The sequence below is a fragment of the Lepus europaeus genome, chromosome 19 (genome assembly GCF_033115175.1).
Source record: "Lepus europaeus isolate LE1 chromosome 19, mLepTim1.pri, whole genome shotgun sequence".
NCBI classification, from domain to species: domain Eukaryota; kingdom Metazoa; phylum Chordata; class Mammalia; order Lagomorpha; family Leporidae; genus Lepus; species Lepus europaeus.
In genome coordinates this window covers 54,068,136-54,089,497 of record NC_084845.1, presented here as the reverse complement: position 1 = coordinate 54,089,497, position 21,362 = coordinate 54,068,136, and the positions used below count along the sequence as shown (strand labels likewise).

Here is a 21,362-nt window from a genome sequence, read left to right as displayed (position 1 = left end):
TAAAATTTATTTGTTTTGAAAGACAGAGCCAGCGCCACAGCTCAATAGGCTAATCCTCCACCTTGTGGCGCCGGCAACTCGGGTTCTAGTCCCGGTTGGGGCGCCGGATTCTGTCCCGGTTGCCCCTCTTCCAGGCCAACTCTCTGCTGTGGCCCAGGAGTGCAGTGGAGGATGGCCCAAGTCCTTGGGCCCTGCACCCCATGGGAGACCAGGAGAAGCACCTGGCTCCTGCCTTCGGATCAGTGCGGTTGCGCCGGCCGCGGCGGCCATTGGAGGGTGAACCAACGGCAAAAAAGGAAGACCTTTCTCTCTGTCTCTCTCTCTCACTGTCCACTCTGCCTGTCAAAAAAAAAAAAAAAAAAAAGAAAGAAAAGAAAGACAAAGAGATAGAGAAGCAGAGTGAACGCCCATCAGCTGGTTCACTCCCCAAATGCTGGCAATAGCTGGTGGATTGGGGGACAGGTACTGAAGCTAGGAGCCAGGAACTCAATCCAGATATCCAGCTTGGGTGACAAGAACCCAGTTACTTGAGCCATTAATGCTGACTCCTGGGGACTGCATTATCAGGAAGCTAGAATCAGGCCAATGCTGGGAATACAACCCAGGTACGCCAGTGTGGAACATAGGTGTCCTAGCTAGTGACGTAACCACTAGGCCAAACACCACTCCAGGCTTGGTTATTTGTATTTTGATTTTCAGTCATGATGCTGGAACACAGAATTTCCTAAGAGAGTTGTATGATTTTAAGTCGAAAGTTTGGAATGCTTATTTTTTAACTAGCTTTAATGTGAATGAAGTTTTTTGTTTCCTTTTAAGATTTATTTATTTTAAAGAGTTAAGGTTTGGAGAGAGAGAGAAATCTTCCATCTGATGGTTCACTCCCCAAATGGCCATAATGGTTGTAGCTAGGCCAATCCGAAGCCAGGAGCCAGTAACTTCTTCTGGGTCTTCCATGCAGGTACAGGGGCCCAAGGACTTGAGCCATCTTCTACTGCTTTCCCAGGCCATAGCAGAGAGCCGGATCTGAAGTGGAGCAGCCAGGACTTGAACCAGTGCCCATATGGGATGCCAGCACTGCGGGTGGTGGTTTTACCTGCTATGGCATAGTGCCAGCTCCATGTTTACTTTATTTAAAAATACATATATTTAATTGTCTGAAAGGCAATGTGACAGAGAGAGTGGAGGGGGAGATCTTCCATCCACTGGTTCACTCCCCAGATTGCTGTAACAGCCAGGTCTGGGCCAACCTTCATCTTGGTCTCCTACATTGGTGGCAGGGGCCCAGATACGTGGGTCGTCATCTGCTGCTTTCCCAGGCATATAGGAAGCTGGATAAGAAGCACAGCAGCTGGGGCTTAAATCAGTGCTCTGATGTGGTATGTGCATATTTCATGTGACAGCTTATCCTGCTGGGCCGCAGCCCTGACTCCCAGTTTGCTTTCTTCTCTACATCTTTTAGACCCATTTTGTACTGAAGAAATGCTATTGGGTGAAAACTTGAACACTGCTCTAGGGAGAGAGTTCTGCTCGTCACAAACTGGCTTTTATTGACAGTGGGCTGCTGTGCTTTTCTCTCTACTCGGCTTCCAGTGTCAGAATTTTTATTGTAATTCAACCCTGAAGTGTGGGTAGGGCCTTTCTCACAAGGAACTTAATTAAGTACATTACAGATGTATCATTTAACACATCTATAAATAAGACTAATTTATATCCTGCTGAATGCTCTCAGAGCACCCTGTTCTTTTCCTTTATAGCATTTATCTTGGGTTGTAATTACATATGTATGTGATTATTCGATTGTCTTATCTCTCTTGCTAGACTGTACTCTCCATGCAAGTGGAAACTGTGTCTGTTTTGCTCACCAAAGTGTCCTATCTTTTGTCTAGGCCTGTTCCACAGTAGATATTTTTTTACTAAGTACTTATTAATGACTCAATTTGTATAAATTATAGGTGTCATTTTATATATAAGCATCTGAAGCACAGACTATAATTAGTTCAACTAATGTCACAATATTTTAAAATTAGTTTGAGATGGGGCGGGCATTTGGCCTAGTGTGTTAAGATGTCTACATCTCACTTTGGAGTACTTGGGATCATAGCTGGTTTTTTCTCTTCTTCTTTCTTAAGATTTATTGATTATTTATTTGAAATGCAGAGCAGCAGAGAAAGAGAGTGATCTCTGTCCCCTGGTCCACTCCCCAATTGTCTGCAACAGCCCAGGCTGAAGCCAAAAACCTGGAACTCCATCCTGATCTTCCACACAGGTGGCAGGGGCCCAAGTACTTGGACCATTCTCCCCTGCCTTTCCAGGCTCATTAGGCAAGGATGGTAACATTGCAGGTGGTGGTTTAACCTATTGCACCACAACACAGGCACCTCGCTTCAACTGCTGACTCCAGCTTCCTGCTAATATGGATCCTGGGAGGCAGCAGGGATGACTTGAGAAATGGAGCTTCTCCCACCCACATGGGAGACCTGGACTGAGTTCCCAACTCTGCTTTGGCCTGGGCCCAGCTTTGACCATTGTGTGCATTTGAAGAGTAAACCAGTAGATGGGAACTCTTTCCCTTTCTCTGTCTCTCTCTCTCTCTGATTCTTTGCCTCTCAAAATAAAAACTTAAATAAAAATGAAGGAAATATGTAACAACTATTAAAAATAATAAAGGGGCTGGTGCTTTGGTGCAGCAGGTTAAAGCCCCAGTCTGCAGCGCTGGCATCCCATATGGGTCCTGGTTAGAGTCCCGGCTGCTCTTCTTCCTTGACAGGCAGAGTGGACAGTGAGGGAAAGAGACAGAGAGAAAGGTCTTCCTTTTCTGTTGGTTCACTCCCCAATGGCCGCTGCGGCCAGCGCACCGCACTGATCCGAAGGCAGGAGCCAGGTGCTTCTCCTGGTCTCCCATGGGGTGCAGGGCCTAAGCACTTAGGCCATCCTCCACTGCCCTTGCAGGCCACAGCAGAGAGCTAGCCTGGAAGAGGAGCAACCGGGACAGAATCTGGCTCCCCAACTGGGACTAGAACCCGGTATGCCGGCGCCGCAGGCGGAGGATTATCCTATTGAGCCGCGGCGCCGGCTGCCGGCTGCTCTTCTTCCAATCCAGCTCTCTGCTACGGTCTGGAAAGGCAGTAGAGGATAGCCCAAGCCCTTGGGCCCCTGCACCTGATTAGGAGACCCAGGGGAGGCTCCAAGCTCCTGGCTTCAGATCAGCTCAGCTCTGGCTGTTGTGGTCATTTGGGGAATGAACCAGTGGAATGGAAGACCTCTCTCTCTGGCTCTCTCTGTAACTCTGTCTTTCAAATAAATAAAATAAATTTTAAAAAATAATAAAATAAAATTTGATGAAAGACCTGTATAATTGGGGCCCTGATCTCACCTTTGGCCACACAGTGCTTTATTTTAGCATCTCTTATTAGCATAGAATTACTGAAAAAAAAATTCACCCACAGAGAAATGCAATTCCCAAACAAGTGTCGGTCTCTCTTGAAAGATTTGTTTATTTTTATTTGAAAGGCAGAGTGATAGAGAGGAAGAGATCTTCCATCTGCTGGTTCATGCCCCCAAATGCCCTCACCAACCAGAGCTATGCCAGGCTAAAACCAGAAACCTGGTTCCCCATGTGGGTGGCAGAGTCCTAAGCACTTTGACCAGGCACATTAGTAGAAAGCTGAATCAAAAGCAGAGTAACCTAACTCAAACTGGCACTCTGCTATGGGATGTGGGCATCCCGATGCATTTTAAACCATTGCACCACAATGCCCAATCTCCAAACAAGTCTCTTGAAGCTGGCCTTTGGATGTGTTCAGGAGAGCAGAGGTGTGTGATGCCATAGAGGCAGGAGGGCTGCCTGAGGATGCACTGCTCCTGCTGGGGAACCTGGGGTAAGGGGCTAGGTCTGTGATTAGTCTCACGGTGAATGGCCTTTGGGGTATAATAGAGACTGGGCACTGAGTGAGGGCTTCCCACTCTTGTGTCTAAGCCTCACTGCCCCCCACCCCCATATAGCTAAAACCACAGATGGAGTCTCACCATTTCTCTACTTAGAGCCGTCATGAAATTCGCTTGCCTAAAGTGATAAAAGACTCCCTTATAGACCCTCCCTTCCTTAGTATGAGTTGTTCATGTGCAATCAGGACTTTTTTTTTTTTTTTTTAAGATTTATTTACTTATTTGAGAGGCAGAGGCACAGAAAGAGAGAGAAAGATATCTTCCATCTGCTGGCTCACTCCCCAGATGGTCACAATGGCTGGAGCTGCGCCAATCTGAAGCCAAGAGCCAGGAACTTCTTCCGGTCTCCCATGCAAATACAGGGGCCCAAGGACTTGGGCCATCTTCTACTGTTTTCCCGGGCCATAGCAGAGAGCTGGATCAGAAGAGGAGCAGCCAGGACTTAAACTGGCGCCCGCATGGGATGCCAGCACTGCAGGTGGTGGCTTCACCCACTGTGCCACAGCGCTGGCCACAGGACTTCTTAATACCTATAGCCCAGCACCTCACCTGAAGTGACACTGGCCAGGGAAAAGTGCCATCATCAGATACCCTCAGGGAGTGGCGAGGCTGCCTGCCTAGATCACCACACCCTCTCTTGAAGTTCCTTCCTGGGAAAGCTCACTTGGCGTCAGGCATTGTTTCTGTCATGATGATGCTCCCAAGAGTAAGCTTAAAGAATTTTTGTTTTGTTTTAAAGCAAAAACTTCTAAAATGAGACTTTTATAACATTCTTTTAAAAAAGATTTTTTTTTTATAAGATTTGTTTTGTTTGAAAGGCAGAGTTATGGGCTGATTCTATCTGCTGATTCACTCCCCAAATGGCTGCAGTGACCAGGACTCGACCAGGCCAAACCAGGAGGCAGGAACTCCATCTGAGTCTCCCACATGGGTGGCAAGGGCTCAAGCACTTGGGCCATCTTCCACTGCCTTCCCAGACACATTAGTCGGGAGCTGGCTTGTAAGCAAAGCAGCCAGGACTCAAACTGGTGCTCAGATATGGGATACCAGCATTTCAGGTGATGTCTTTGCCAGTATACCCTAACGCTGGCCTTTGAAACAAGAAACTTCTAATTCACACATATCCATTTCGTTTGATTATAGATCTGAATTTGCAGAGTACGAATAGGTTTACTATGCTCTTAGACACAGCTTACTGTGATTAAAAGTTGAAGTATAATTACATATAATTAATTATTTTATTGCACTCTATCATTAACTTATTCAAGTAAGTGTACAGATCTGATGTATTCCATATGGGTTTTGTATATACATGCATATCACATCTTTCATTCAACATCTTTTTGTTTTTAAAAATTTATTTTATTTATTTGAAAAGCAGAGTTACACAGAGAGATCTTCCAGCCGCTGGTTCACTCCCCAGATGGCCACAGCAGCCAGGTGGGTCACATGCCATGTGGGGACCCAAGGCCTTGGGCTGTCTTCTGCTGTTTTCCCAAGCTTATTAGTAGGAAGCTGGATCAGAAATGGAACAGCTGGGAGTCGAATCAGTTTCCATATGGGATGCCAGTGTTGCAGGCAGTGGCTTAACCCATCATACCACAATGCTGGCCCCAACAACGTAATGTTTTTAAGGTTCATACACACTGTTGCAGGTATTATTAGACAAAACTCCCATCAGCTGGTTCATTCCCCAAATGCCTGCAATAGCCCAGGCTGGGCTGGTCTACGAGGGTGGCAGGTATGCAATCACTTGAACCATTACCACTGCCTCTAGCAGGAAACTGGAATTGGGCCCAGAGCTGGTCTTGAACTCATGCACTCCAGTATGGGATGCAGGAACCCCAACTGGTAATCCAACCACTATGCCAGATGCCTACCCCAATAGTTAATTTTTAAAAGATCTATTTATTTGAAAGGCAGAGTTAGAGAGAGGTCTTCTACACACTGCTTCACTCCCCAAGTGGCCACAATGCCCAGAAGTGGGCCATTCAGGAGCCAGGAGTTTCCTTTGGGTCTCCCATGCAGGTGTGGGTCCTAATGACTTGGGCCATCTACTGCTGCTTTTCCGGACCATAGCAAAGAGCTGGATCAGAAGTGGAGCAGCTGGGACTTGAACTGGCACTCACATGGAATGCCAGCACTGCAAGTGGTGGCTTTACTGCTACACCACAGCTCCAGCCCCCATTTTCATTTTACTGTGTGCTATTGTATGACAGTACCATAATTTGTTTATTCATTATATTGATGAACATTTGGGCTTGTTTCTTGAGACCTGGATGAAGCTCCGGGCTCCTGGCCTCGGCCCAGCTATTGCGGCCATCTGGGGAGTGATTAGCAGGTAGAAGATTGTGTGTGTGTGTGTATGTGTGTGTAACTTTGCCTTTCAAATAAATAAATCTTTAAAAGGGAAGGAGCAGCAATTGGTACAGAAGGTTAAGCCTCTGTCTGCAGTGCCCAGATCCCGTACAGGCACCAGTTCAAGTCCTGGCTGCTCCACTTCCAATCCAGCTGCCTGCTAATGTGCCTGGGAAAGCAACAGAAGATGTCCCAGGTGTTTGGGCCTCTGAACCTGGAAGAAGCTTCTGGCTCCTGGATTCAGGTAGGCCCAACCCCTGGCTGTCGTAGCCATTTGGGGAGTGAACCAAGAAAAAGTGTGACACTGACAAATAGCATATTTTGTAAGGTAAAAGTGTAATTTTCAGGCAAACTATCAGGTAACATGTTTAAATAGCTTGGCTGGAGCCACCCAGTCTCCATCCATCTTTAAGTTTCTGAAGAGCTGGCTGCTTCTGATACTCAGACCCCAAACAAGTGATGACACTTAAAGAACCTTGCAGACCTTTAAAGACACTCTTGAAGAGATATTGAGAGCTAGGGAGGGTGAATAAAGGGTAACACAACAGAGAACCTGACTGCTCAATACCATATTACAGTTCTCTCTCATCTTAGCCTTTAGTGGGCAAGAGTAGGTACCTTCTGGTGGAACACCCCGTTCTCAGTGAGTTGTGTTCCCCTGGTCTGTTTGAATTATATCCCAAGAGATTGAAAAAACTAACAGGTGACCATGCTGTTCTCCATAAACCACTTTCAGTAAACTTTTAAGGTTTTGTAGAGCAGAGGGAGATCCCAGATGATAGACACTATACAATGTTTTAAAAGTTAGCTATTTATCTTATTTGTTTGAAAGGCAGAGAACAAGCGTAATATCTCATATCTGCTGTTTGACTCCCCAGATGTCTGCAGCAGCCAAGGCTGGGCCAGGCAGAGAAGCCAGCAGCTGGAAGCTCAACCTGCTTCTCCCATGTGGGTGGGATTCAAGTACCTGAGCCATCCGGCTGTCTCTCAGGGTGTGTGTGAGCAGTCTGAGTCCACTCCTCTGGAAGTGGAAGCTCTGGGTTGGTTTCACATAACTGGCAGTTGGCCTGGTGTGAGCTGGGGAGGAGTCTTTCATGATCTAGAAGGGTGGCTTTGACTTATTCACGTGGTGATGATTCCAGAGATTACAAGAGTAGCAAGGGAGCAAACCTTAACTTACAAGTACTCTTCATACTCCCTGTGTATTTTTGCTGATGTCCCATTGGCCAGAGTAAGTGATATGGCTAACCCAGAATGTGTGGGAAATGACTGACTAGCCAGTGATTTGAAAACAAAAAGAGGCCGGCACCGTGGCTCAACAGGCTAATCCTCCACCTTGCGGCGCCGGCACACCAGGTTCTAGTCCCGGTCGGGGCGCCGGATTCTATCCCGGTTGCTCCTCTTCCAGGCCAGCTCTCTGCTGTGGCCCAGGAAGGCAGTGGAGGATGGCCCAAGTCCTTGGGCCCTGCACCCGCATGGGAGACCAGAAGTACCTGGCTCCTGCCATCGGATCAGCGTGGTGCGCCGGCTGCAGTGGCCATTGGAAGGTGAACCAACGGCAAAAAGGAAGACCTTTCTCTCTGTTTCTCTCTCACTATCCACTCTGCCTGTCAAAAAAAAAAAAAAAAGAAAACAAAAAGATGTTATTGTCATTTTGCACACAGAACCTAGGAAATTTAGAGGAAACATTAGAAATATCACAGGTAAATCTATAGTGTGAAAGTTTTATGTGGACAGACTTCAAGTCCATCCAAAGGACTTTCTGACTAAAATGGCTCCAGAACAGAAATGGCTCCGCAGTAAAGGGAGGGTCTTGGCACTGAATGTGTCAGAGAGGCTTTGTGCCCTTTTGTCTTTGGTCCTAGTACCTCATTTCCTCCTGGGAGCCTTTCCTGCTTGTATACCACCTCCGGTTCCTGTAGTTAAAAGTGCTCTTCTCTGTGCTGCACATGAGTTTCTGTGGCACCACCTGACCTTCCTGAGTGCAGATTCGCATAGTGCCTGTCTTTGCTATGGGATGGAGTTTCTTATGATAGCTGATTCATCACCTCAGTACCGATGTCTATAAGAAGCTGTGTTCCATACATCTTTAAAAAAGAAAAAGAAACTGTTCCATCCTCAGGTCGCCTTCTTGTGGTAACACTAGCCATAGAACCACATTCTAGGGGCCGGCGCCATGGCGCACTTGGTTAATCCTCCGCCTGCGGCACCGGCATCCCATATAGGCACTGGTTCTAGTCCCAGTTGCTCCTCTTCCAGTCCAGCTCTCTGCTGTGGCCTGGGAAGACAGTGGAGGATGGCCCAAGTGCTTGGGCCCCTGCACCCACAAGAGAGACCAGGAGGAGGCTCCTGGCTGCCAATCAGCGCAGCTCCAACCATTGCGGTCATTTGTGGAGTGAACCAACGGAAGGAAGACCTTTCTCTCTGTCTCTCTCTCTCACTGTCTATAACTCTACCTGTCAAATAAAAAACAAAAAACAAAACCACATTCTATACTTCCCTCCCCCCCCCCACACACACACAAAGTTATAACAGGACCTGCTTCCAGCACACGTGCTGTTTCTTCTGATCTCTCGCTCTTATTCTCTCTCCCACTCCACCTGTCCTGTCGGGCTTGCCCCAACTGACAATAAACCTTTTCCCTAAAACAAAAACAAAAACAAACCCATTCTAGGCCCGGAGAGTGCTCCCATCCACTGATTTACTTTCCATATGCTGGCAATGGCCAGGACTGCATCAGGCCCAAAGCTGGGATCTGGAAATTTATTCTAGGTCTCCCATGAAGGTGGCAGGAACCCTGTTATTTGAACCAACACGGCTTCCTTCCAGAATCTGCTTTGGCAGGAATCAGGAGCCAGAATTGGGAATCAAACCCAGGTACCCTCGTGTGGAATGCAGGCATCTTAACCGCTGGGTTAAACGCCCACCCTGAAATTCAGGTTTTAGCCCTGATAGTGACAACCCCCAACATTTTAAAGGCTGCTGATAGTGTCAAAGGACAAAATCACAACACTTTAAATATCTTAACTGACTTTATTTGGGGGAACATTTCATAGAATAGAAAAGTCTTCCAGTAAACCAAGCAGAGGAGGTTGGCTTTATAGACAAAAAAGGCTGAAGAAAGCAGAAACAAAGGAGCAAAAAGTGAATTGGTGATTTCAAAGTTGCTTTCCTTATAAACTAGGGACAAGGACACAGAACAATAGGAAAATAGCTGATTGGTTACTAATCACATTATCTTTTATGCCAACTGAAACTGGCCAGTTTGGGAAATTTGGCAGTGGTTTTTTGGAAGGTCAGATTAACAGCTTAGTCTCAGCTTTATGTCAGAACTTTAGTGTGAGTGACTTCATTTTTATTTTTAGCCTGGTCTTTTAGAGTTTAGTCCAAAACAATGGCTTCTGATTCTTTTTATTTAATGGGGAAAATGGTTCATAGGCAAATATTGCCCATGGCCTAACCCCTATTGTGAGCTACCTAATGAATGTGTGACCTTTAAGTTAAGCATTAGTTCCACAATTCCTAGAATCTGTGACTTTCCACAGTGAGTCTACACTATGAAAGTCTACATTCCTGACCATACTCTGTCTCTTGGAGCTCCTAGGCCTTAGAACCATCAGGGACCAACAAACCTTTTCTGTGAAGGACCATGTGGTAACTATTTACCATATGGCCTTTATTGAGGCTACTTGGTTGTTGTCATACAAGCATCGCCATAAAGGAATAGGTGAACAAATGGTGTGGCTGTGTTCCAGAAGACTTTATTTACAATGACAGGTATCAGATTGGGTTTGGCCCACCCCTTTAGCCATCTTGTCCTGTGGCTTTGCAGTAGCTTTGGCTCCAGGACTAGACAAAGAGAAGGTCGAATGATACTCAGCCAGACTGGGAAAGACATTCCACTGTCCCTGTTTCCACAACAGAGTCCCAACAGTTGGGCCTGTTAAGCTCTGTATTTCTTTTAAGGACACTACAATTTTTCATTCTCTTAGGCTTAGAGCTTCATTGCTGTTGCATGTCCCCCCTCCTCCAACTCCCTATAGGACCATATTTACTGAAGTTTAATTTACATGCCAGTAATGTGTACCCTTTTTAGAACATAATGCTATGGGTTTTGATAAATGTATGCAGCAATGTAATCATCTCTATCATCAAGACAGACGGTTCCATCATTCTCCTCAAAACTCCCTTGTGCCTCTGTAGTTCACCCATGCAACCAATCCCAACATTGCCAACTGCTGATTTGTTCTCTGTCCCTGTAGTTTTACCTTTTGCATATGTCATTTTGTTACCAAAGATGGCTGAACCAAGGTTTTTGTCTTCTTGTAAGAAAAAAATCTCAGACATGAAATGGAGATCAGCAGTAAGCAAGCTAGCAAAGTTTAATGAAGAGAAAATACCCAGCAGGCCAGTGGGCACCTGGCCCCTAGAGCCCCGTCTGCATTCAGACTGGAGTTTTTATGGGTATGAGCCCTCTGCTTCTCCCAGCTCCCTCTTCTGGGATATTTTTGGATGGAGTGCTTTATGAAATTCCTCTTGAAGCTTTATTGTAGCACAGTGTTACTGGGTCAAATAGCCTCCCTGATGCAGGTCTAGGAAGATTCCTCTGATATTTCCCCAGGAGAGGGGTTGGGACCCACCAACAAGGTATTTGGATACAGGAAGACTTGATGAGTAAATATTGTGCTGTTTCCAAGGCATGCTTCTACCATTCTTCTCTCATTCAACCACAGGAACTTACCATTTTTGTTCTTTAGCTCCTGTCACACACATAGGCTGATGTGTACCTTCCTACCTAACAATTGAAGTGACATCGTACAATATGGGGCCTTTTGAGCCTGGTGTCTTTTTACTTTTTAAAAAATTTATGACAGAGAGAAAGGGAGAAAGAGGTCATTCGTCCAGTGGTTCACTAGATGGCCGTGATGGTGTATCTGGGCCAGGCTTAAACCAGAGGCAGGAACTCCATCCTGGCCTCCACATGAGTGGCAGGGGTCCCTGAACATGGGCCATCATCAGTTGCTTTCCAAAGGTACATTATCAGGGAGCTGGATCAGAAGTGGAGCAGTGGGAGCTCTAACCAGTGCTCTGATATGGGATGCCTGCATGGCTTAACTGGCTGAAGCACAGTGGCACCCCATTTCTGATGTCTTTCAGTTAGCATAATGCCTTTGAAATTCATTGCTGTGTTGTGTGCATCAGTAGTTTGTTCCTTTTTGTGAGTTGTTTTCCATTGTATTGATATATTACTATTTGTTTATACATTCACTTGTTTAAGGACATTTGTGGTGGTTATAGGTTTTGGCAGTTATAAATAAAACTGTTGAAGATATTCACATACAGGTTTTTGTGTGGATGTAACTTTTCATTTCTCTTAATAAGTACTTAGAAGTAAGATTGCTAGATTGTATGATAGGTATATATTTAGCTTTGTAGAATGGGAAGCTATTGTTCCAAAGTGGCTGTATCATTTTGCATTTTCACCAATAATGAACACTTATTTCCTGTCCTTGCTAGTATTTAATATCAGGTTTTCTGAATTTTAGACATTCTAATGTGTATAATTGTGTTGAAAATGTTTTAATTTGCATTTTTAAGTAATGCAGCCTAAGGAATTACATAGTGACCATTGATATGGTGAATTATACTAATTGATTATAGGATGTTGAACCAGCCTTGCATTCCTGGAAGTAAACTCCCCTTGGTCATGATGTACTGTCCTTTTAACACTTTGCTAGATTTGATTTGCTAGTGTTTTGTTGAGGAATTTTGTGCCTGTGTTCCTAGAGAGGTGCTGATCTATGTAGTTCATTGTTGTTTTTAAAGATTTATTTATTTATTTGAAAGGCAGAAATACAGAGAAGGGGAAAGAGAGAGAGGTTTTCCATCTGCTAGTTTACTCCTTAAATGGTTGCAATGGCAGGAGCTGGGCCAAGCCAAATCCAGGAGCCAGGAGCTTCTTCTGGGTCTGCCACGTGGGTGCAGGGGCCCAAGCTCTTGGGCCATCCTCCACTACTTTCCCAGACACAAGGACTGGATGAGAAGTGGAGCAGCAGGAACTCAAATGAGCACGCATATGGGATGCTGGCTTAACATTCTACGCCACGAAGCCGACCCCTCATTGTTGTTTTTGGCTTTCCCTCTCCCCTCATAATCCCAAATCCTATTGAAACCTATCTGCTTCATTTCATTACTCCCATTAGACCCCTCTTAATCTCTTACTTGATACCCTAACTGGTTCCCCATGTCTAGTGTCTCCCAAATTTTATTCCACTGACATCTTTCTGCCAAATTAAAAAAAAAAAAAAGTTGATGCTTCTTATTGCTTATTATATGCATCAGGGTCTGGGCAGGAAACAACAAGTAGACTCAAAAGGTTAACTGAAAAGCCTTTAATGAAGGGGTTGGAGCAGGTGTTGTGGTACACTGGGTTAAGCTTGCCATGTGAGCATCAATTGGAGTCCCAACAGCTTTGCTTCCAATCCAGCTCCCTCCTAATGCACCTGGGAAGGTAGCAGAAGGCCCAAGTGCTTGGGCCCCTGCTGTGTTTGTAGAAGACTCTGGTGGAATTTCTGGCTCCTAACTTTGGCCTGGCCCAGCCCCAGCTGTTGTGGCCATTTGGGGAGTGAACCAAAGAATGGAATATAACTTGCTTTCTCTCTGTCGCTCTGCCTTTCAAATAAATAAATAATTTTAAAATGAAGGAATTATTTACATTGGAATGAGCAATAAAGGTAGCCTACAAATGAAGGTGGATCACTTAGAGCCTGGCAAGGACTGGCAACAGCGGGTAGTATAACCAACACCCCTCCCACCCCCGGCACAGTGTGGGAAATGGCAGGTCTTATTAGAACACAGCAACAGCTACAGCTGTGGGAGAGGGGTCCTTGATAAGAGCCATGACCTTGGTAAAGAAACACGGCTCCTGCCAGAACCACATCCTGGCAGAGAAAGAGGACAGAGAATAAATAACTTTGTTCCTGCTCTCTGATCTCCTCCTGGTACTTTCCATTGGCTGGACCCAGATGAAAGCCAGAGTACCTGGAGCCAAAGCCCCAGGCCTGTTTACTCCCGAGATACAGAGTAGGGCCTAGGAGCAGGCCGGGAAAATGGTTGCAGATGTGAGTACTGAGCTACTGAGCACACCCACCTGTCAAAGTTCAGATCCCCTTAGATTAGTTCAGATCCCCTTAGATTAGCGCTTGGTGCAATCAGCTCTGGTTCCTACTTTCCTTTATGACTTAGCACCCCCCAAATTAGGACTCCTCATCTTTTTTATGTCCCACAGCCACCTGTTAGGCCCTCATTAAAGATACGACATCTGAATAGGTTAGTGTTGGTTTAGTGGTGGGTGTGAGGCAAGCAGTTGACAAGCCAGACTGCAGAAGGAACTTTCTTGGCTCACATTCACCACGGAGGGTGAAAGAAGAGCTGCTCCCAGAAGCACAGGTTTAAAACGGCTGTTTGTACAGAGGCTCGGGAAGTGGCGTACCCTGCTCCAGGATTGTGCTGCTTGTGGTGGGCCTCTCGCATACTGCCCACTGTAGAGCCCTGGAAGAATCTCCAAGCCTCTCTGAGCTCTCATTTTCTCATCTTTAAAGCAGAGTTGCATGGACTTAGAGACAGACTAAACATTGCCTGGCCTGTGCACTTGCTTGATGTTAGCTCAAAACAATAGCCCCAAACTCCTACAGAGCTTTGGAAGGGAGACTTGGAAGTCAGTCATAGATAATAGGTATCTTTAGATAAAAGATGACCTATTCCATTTTAGGTGCCTAACATTAGTTTTTCTGCCTACTTCTGATGTTCATTATTTGGTGTTTTTATGTTAAGTAACCTTCTTTAAATCTTTTCTTTAAAATAAAATGTAGTATGGAGAAGCACACACCCAGGGCCGATGTTGTGGCATAGCAGATAAAACTGCTGCCTTCAATGTCAGCGCCATTTTGTGTCCCAGATGCCCCACTTCTGAACTGACTCCCTGCTCATGGCCTGGGAAAAGGAGTGAAAGATGGTCCAAGAGTTTGGAGCCCTGCCAACCATATAGGAGAACCTGATGAAGCTCCTGGCTTCAGCCTGGCCATTGTGGCCATCTGGGGAGTAAACCAGTGGATGGAAGATCTCTCTCTCTCTGTAACTCTGACTTTCAAAATAAATAAGCAAATATTTAAAAAAGAAAAATGAAACACACACCTCAAAAATGGTTGACCTGGGGGCCGGTGCTGTGGCATAGCAGGTTAAGCCACCACCTGCAATGCCAATATCCCATATAGGCGCTGGTTCAAGTCCTGGCTGCTTCACTTTTTTTTTTTTTTTTTTTTTTGACAGAGTGGATAGTGAGAGAGAGAGAAAAAAAGGTCTTCCCTTGCTGTTGGTTCACCCTCCAATGGCCACTGCATCTCGCTGATCCGAAGGCAGGAGCCAGGGGCTTATCCTGGTCTCCCATGCGGGTGCAGGGCCCAAGGACTTGGGCCATCCTCCACTGCCTTCCCATGCCATAGCAGAGAGCTGGCCTGGAAGGGGAGCAACCGGGATAGAATCCAGCACCCCAACCAGGACTAGAACCCGCTGTGCCGGCGCCGCAAGGCAGAGGATTAGCCTGTTAAGCCACGGCGCCGGCCTGCTTCACTTCCAATTAAGCTCCCTGCTAATGTGCCTGCGAAAACAGCCGAGTATGACCCACGTCCCTGGGCCCCTGGATCCACATAGGAAACCCAGATGAAGCTCATAATGATTGGCTTCAGCCTGGCTCAGCCCTGGCTTTTGTGGCCATTTAGGGAGTGAACCAGCAGATGGAAGATCTCTGTCTGTCCCTCTCTCTCCCTCTCTCTTTCTCTAACTCAGCTTTCCAAATAAGTAAAATAAATCTTTTTTTTTTTTTTTTAAAAAAAAAAGGTGACCCAGCAGTGACTTGCTCTGTGAGCCAGGCCCTGTTGTATGTGCTATACAGATATCAACTCATTTACTCCTCAAACCCCTTATGAGGTAGATAGAATTATCCCCATTTTACCTAGGAGGAAATAGATGGAGGCCCAGAACAACTAAGAGACTTGCCTGACGTCACCCAGCTTGTAAGCAGCAGAGCTGGGATTTGAACCCAGGCAAAGTAGCTAAAGATTCCACATGCCTCTAACCAGTATGCTACCTTCCCGGTAGCCTGTGGCCTTATCAAATCATGAATAGCCAGTCCTACCAAGCACTTTCCACCTTTTACCCTAAAGAGTGTGTGGTGATTGGAATGCCCTTGACCTTGGCAGGCTGCATCTGGGGAGTTCTTAGGAGGAATATGCAGAGTGTATGCAAAGATGTTAGGAACAAAAAATAGGAAGGCTTCATGGGTAAGAAAAGGTAGCCACTGAAATAAACAAGGAAAACCAGTCCCACCTGCTTGAGCAGGATGCCTGGTTGCCAAGCCTGCCTAGCTTCGTGCCATCTGGCTTTCTCAGGGGCCAGCTGATGCCTCTTTGCGGTGTTAATGAAGCCACCCTTTGAGTCAGTGGCAGAACAAAAAGGATGTTATTAACAATTCCTCTAATGATTCTGTTTTATGCCATTGATGCTTAAATATATACACACAGATATAAGCATAGTGTGAAGGAATGCAGTGTGAATGAAGAATTGATGTGCCCTGGACATGAATTTGGAGAAGGCCATGGACATCCTTGTTCACTCCCCTGGCCCGCATAGTTATTGGCAATGAGTGACACACAAAACTTCACAGAATCTCACTTCCCTAAAGGCTACAGATTTGACACTGGCTCCAAGAATAGCCAAGACCCATAAGTAGCCAAATAATAATAGCAGAAAGTCCCCGAAATGGCTGAAGGGAGTCCAAGACATGAAAATTACAGAAGATACCCTGTGACTAATGTGTCTTCTAACTAGAAGGGAATCCTGTAAAGGCAAGAGAATTAACAGCAAGAAAAAAAAAGATAGAACCTTTAATGTGTTTTCAAAGGCTGACTTTGGTGTTGTGTGGAGTAGAACACAGCATCTGTGAGTAGGGGCATCCAGAAAGCACTGAGCTGCCAGGGGAGGGCCCAGGGGACACCAAGAGGCCTATGTTACAGTTGCAAGCAGTGCACAGGGAGCTCCTCACAGGCTGGGTGGGGACATCAAGAAAGATTTCCAGAGGAAGGAGGGAAGGTGCAGGGCAGGTAGAATCCCCAGGACTGACAGACCCAAAGAAGGCAGAGGCTATTCTCTCCAGGAGGACCTACGTAGGCCTTTTAAGAAAGCTTGGTATTCAGAATAATTTTAATAATAATAATATACAGTTTTTTTTATTTCTTAGGAAGGTGGCTGTCACTTGCAGCTGGACCTCATTTAATCTTCAAGGGACTCTGAGAGCTAAACAACAGCAGGCCAGTTTACCCATGAAAAAAGGTTGCATTCAGCCAAGAAACAGTGATGTCAGGATTTGAACCCAGAAACTTCTGAGGCTTTAACTAGAGCATCTGCTCTTTACCATATCACTCCACTGCTTCTGTTCATATCTGGACTTGCAGGTTTTCTGGAGCTGTAGAACAATGAAGCGGAGATACTCAGGGGGTAGTGCACATCCTCGTGGGAGGGTGAAGTTCAGAGAGAGCTGGGCTTGTGCTAAGGGCATGGAAGACACTGGTTTACGGGAGGAGGGGATAGGCTATGAGGGGTTCGTATGAAGGAAGGAGTGAGGACATCTACGACAAAACCTCGGCATTGAAGGAGCCAGGACAAGAGTAGAGGGGTCTGAGAGTGGCACTCAGAAGTGGCCAGAAAGGCCGGTGCCGTGGCTCAACAGGCTAATCCTCCGCCTTGCGGCGCCGGCACACTAGGTTCTAGTCCCGGTCGGGGCGCCGGATTCTGTCCCAGTTGCCCCTCTTCCAGGCCAGCTCTCTGCTGTGGCCAGGGAGTGCAGTGGAGGATGGCCCAAGTGCTTGGGCCCTGCACCCCATGGGAGACCAGGAGAAGCACCTGGCTCCTGCTTTCGGATCAGCGCGGTGCGCCGGCCGCGGCGGCCATTGGGGGGGTGAACCAACGGCAAAGGAAGACCTTTCTCTCTCTCTCTCTCACTGTCCACTCTGCCTGTCAAAAAAAAAAAAATATATATATATATATATATATAGAGAGAGAGAGAGAGAGTAGCCCTATTCATAAAGACAACATGGGTTGGAGGCTTCCTGGGACTGGGGTGGTTTGTATGGGGAGTTATTTAATGAGTCTCACATTTATTTCAGTGTCGCAGATGCCGAGTTCTGGAGATGGATACGGTGGTGGTTGCCTGACAGTAGAATATGCTTAATTCCACTGAAGTATACACTTAAAAATGAGTCAGATGGTAGACTTATATGTCATGTGTATTGTGCCACAATAAAAGTCTAAATTAAGAAGAAAATTATGGCAACATGGCATCATCCTTGTCCTCCCGGTCTGAGTCAGTGGCACTCGGGTCACTGGTGACTCCAGTACACAGCTGGGAGGGGCCAGGGCTTTAACTAAAGGACTATTTTGGGAAACCTGAGGCTCTGAGCACACCTAAATCTTGTCTTGGTTTTCCTCTATGGCCTTGTTGCCAAGCAAAATATTTTTGTTTTTTCTTCTTTATTTAATTTTATAGCCCTTGTGGTCAGAAAAAGAAAAAGGAAAATTCACTGTAGAAAACCTGGCTGAGTTCATAAAAACACAAAGTAGAGAATAATAATCATCCATCATCCTGCGAACTTGAGTAATCATTAAATTCATTGCACTCATATTCTGGGCTTTTGACCATGAGATGGGGATAGGTTTATAGATGTGTTAGGGTTATCCTCATACATTCTCACCTATATAGTCATGCTTTACTTAATAGTGGAGCCATTTCCTGAGAAACTTGCCATTGGGCAGTTTTGTTGTTATGCAAACATTATAGAGTGTAATTATGTAAAGTGTAATTATGTAAACTTAAATGCTAGATGCTCCATGTAGCCTATATGATGTATTTACATGGCATAACCTAATGCTCCAAGGACCATGAGGAGCACAACAACCTAAGATTAAATGAAGCACCAGAGAAAATAATGCAATGAAGGTTCTTGGTAAACAGGAGACAGATGAGGCTGCTGCCAGTGTCACAGACGGTACCTTATGGTAAGCTTTTATTTATAGGTAGGTGGAGTATCATGTAATGATAAAGTAAACAAACACATCAACTGGTAACATAGTCATTTATCATTATCAATTATTACACACTGTATATAATTGTATATGCTATCCTTTTTTATGAGTGGCAGTGTGGTAGGTGTGTTGACATCAGCCTCACCATAAACATGTGAGTTTGCCCCATGTTAGGATGGCTCCAAATGTCACCAGCAAATGGTGATGGGAATTTTTTAGCTCCTTTATAATCTCAGGGACCACTGTCACTCCTGTGGTCCCTCATTGACTGAAGTGTCGTTATGAAACACATGACAGTGCTGCTTTTGTGTGTACTTTTCTTTTTCTTTTTCTTTTCTTTTTTTTTTTTTTTTAAGATTTATCTATCTGTTTTGAAAGTCCGTGTTAGAGAAGGAGAGACAGAGACAGAGATCTTTCATCTGCTGGTTCACTCCCCAGATGGCTGCAATGGCTAAGATTGGGCCAAGCTGAAGCCAGAAGCCTAGAGTTTTATCCATGTCTCCCATGTGGGAGTAAGAGCCTAAACACTTGTGCCATCCTCCATTGCTTTTTCCAGGCCATTAGCAGGGAGCTGGACTGGAAATGGTGCAGCCAGGCCATGCCAGCACCCACATGGAACACTGGTGTCAGGCAGTGGCTGTACTTGCTGTGCCACGAAGCCAGCTCCCTCGTGTCCCTTTTTTAAAGCATACTTCAGATACTTGGTTTTCTTTTTCCTCAATGGCTATGTGGTGAATGTCTTTCAGATCATTGCAGCTTCTACTTAATGGTTTTCAGTAGCTCTAAAGCATTATTTAGCTAACGCATTATTTTTATTGGACATCTGGATTGTTTCCCATTTTTACACTATTGCAGTCAATAGCACAGTGAATGTCTTTATACAAAAAAAAAAAAAAAAAAAACCTTTTTTAAGCATATTTTTTCTTCTGGCCAGCTTGCTAGTTGAAAAGATTGTGTGTGAGGGGCTGGCACTGTGGTGTGGTAGGTAAAGCCGCTGCCTGCAGTGCCGGCATCCCATATGGGTGCCAGTTTGAGACCCGGCTGCTCCATTTCCAATCCAGCTCTCTGCTATGGCCTGGGAAAGCAGTAGAGGATGACCCAAGCCCTTGGGCCCCTGCACCCACATGGAAAGACCCAGAGGAAGCTCCTGGCTCCTGGCTTCAGATTGGCGCAGCTCCAGCAATTGCGGCCATTGGGGAGTGAACCATCGGTTGGAAGACCTCTCTCTCTCTCTCTCTGCCTCTCCTTCTCTCTCTGTGTAACTCTGACTTTCAAATAAATAAATAAATAAATCTTAAAAAAAAAAAAAAGAAATAAAAGAATGTGTCTGTGTGGGGGGAGATTTTTGGTATTTTTTGTTCCTAAGTGAACATTTTCCTCTGCTTGCCACCATAAAATTTGAAGTTCAGATAAATTTATATAGCAACTAGATAGTTTGTTTCCTCTGTTACTGGTTTTTGTTTCCCACTCTTTCTCTTTGTCATACAGTAAAGTAGAACCATAGAATTTTAACTAAGAACCTAGAAGATCAGTATTTTATAGTTAGGCCCTCGGGGGTGAGTGATTTGGCTCAGGTTCCAGAGAAAATGAAGTCGCAGAACAGCAATTTGAAGCCAGCTTTAGCCACTTGGTGTTTTCTTCCTTCCCCGAATTCCAGGCGGCGGAGGTCTCCCCCGGAAGACCGTTTCTCAGCTTTTCATTTCAGGGTAACTCATCTCTGCTTTGTTTTTCTGGTGGAGAATTTGTTGCTTCCGAGTAAGCCAAGAAGGTTGCTTCTGCCAAGTGTGCCCAGCACTGCTAACCAGCATGATATTGCTGTTCCAGGAGCCATGTTTGACCATGCCTGCAGGGATCTCGGACCCATGCTGGAGGCACTTGTGAGGAGATGAGTTGGTGAGCAGAGGCCGGGATGAAGATGCTGCCAGGAGTAGGTGTGTTTGGGACTGGCAGTTCCGCCCGGGTCCTGGTCCCGCTGCTGAGGGCAGAAGGGTTCACTGTGGAGGCTCTGTGGGGGAAGACTGAGGAGGAGGCAAAGCAGCTGGCCGAGGAGATGAACATCACCTTCTACACCAGCCGGACCGACGACGTCTTGCTGCATCAAGATGTGGACCTGGTGTGCATCAACATCCCGCCACCACTCACACGGCAGATATCCGTGAAGGCACTAGGTACGGGCTGAAAGGCCAGAGCAGGTGCAGATGGTTACTCCTGGGCTGTCCTCTGAGGGTCAGCGCTCTTCTCTAGCCTGGGTATTCCTTCTTGGGTCTGCTTCTGCAAGTGGGAGCACTCTGGGACATCCCTCACTCCTGGAGGAGGGCTAAGGGATGCTTGTCGGTCTCCATAACACAACCTTCCCCAGCACTCGTTAGTAAGTGCCTGAATCAAAATTAAGGAAGGGGAGCCGGTGCTGTGGAATAGTGGGTAAAACCACCATCCACTGTGGGCACTGGTTCGAGGCCCAGCTGCTCCACTTCCAGTCCAGCTCTCTGCTATGGCCTGGGAAAGCAGTAGACGATGGCCCAAGTGCTTGGGCCCCTGCACCCATGTGGGAGACCTGGAAGAATCTCCAGGCTCCTGGCTTCAGATCAGCCCAGTTCTGGTTGCTGCAGCCATTTAGGGAGTGAACCAGTGGATAGAAGACCTCTCTCTTTCTCTGCCTCTACCTCTCTGTAACTCTGCCTTTCAAATAAATAAATAAATCTTAAAACAAACAAACAAAAAAAAATTAAGGAAGGGGCTGAAGATGACATTTGCTTCTGTGAGGTCCATGTTCAAAGTCAACATTCCCCAGGCCCTGGGAAGTTGGCTGTGATTGATGCTTTTGTTCTTCCATTGCTGTGGTGCACAGCACCACAGGAAGGCCAGAGGCTGAGTGCAAGGCCCCTGTTTCCCATGTTTTGTCCGCTTGACTAGGGTGAGCACAC

At 46.1% G+C, this 21,362-nt stretch overlaps 1 protein-coding gene across 1 annotated transcript in view; it reads left to right on the top strand.

The window, feature by feature from the left end:
• Window positions 1–21,362, top strand: part of GFOD2 (Gfo/Idh/MocA-like oxidoreductase domain containing 2) — a 52,828-nt gene that overhangs the window by 20,266 nt on the left and 11,200 nt on the right. Inside the window, exon 2 of the mRNA XM_062176977.1 lies at window positions 20,263–20,606. Coding sequence (XP_062032961.1) covers window positions 20,348–20,606 — 259 coding nt within the window. The 5' untranslated portion in view covers window positions 20,263–20,347. The remainder of the gene's footprint in view (window positions 1–20,262; window positions 20,607–21,362) is intronic.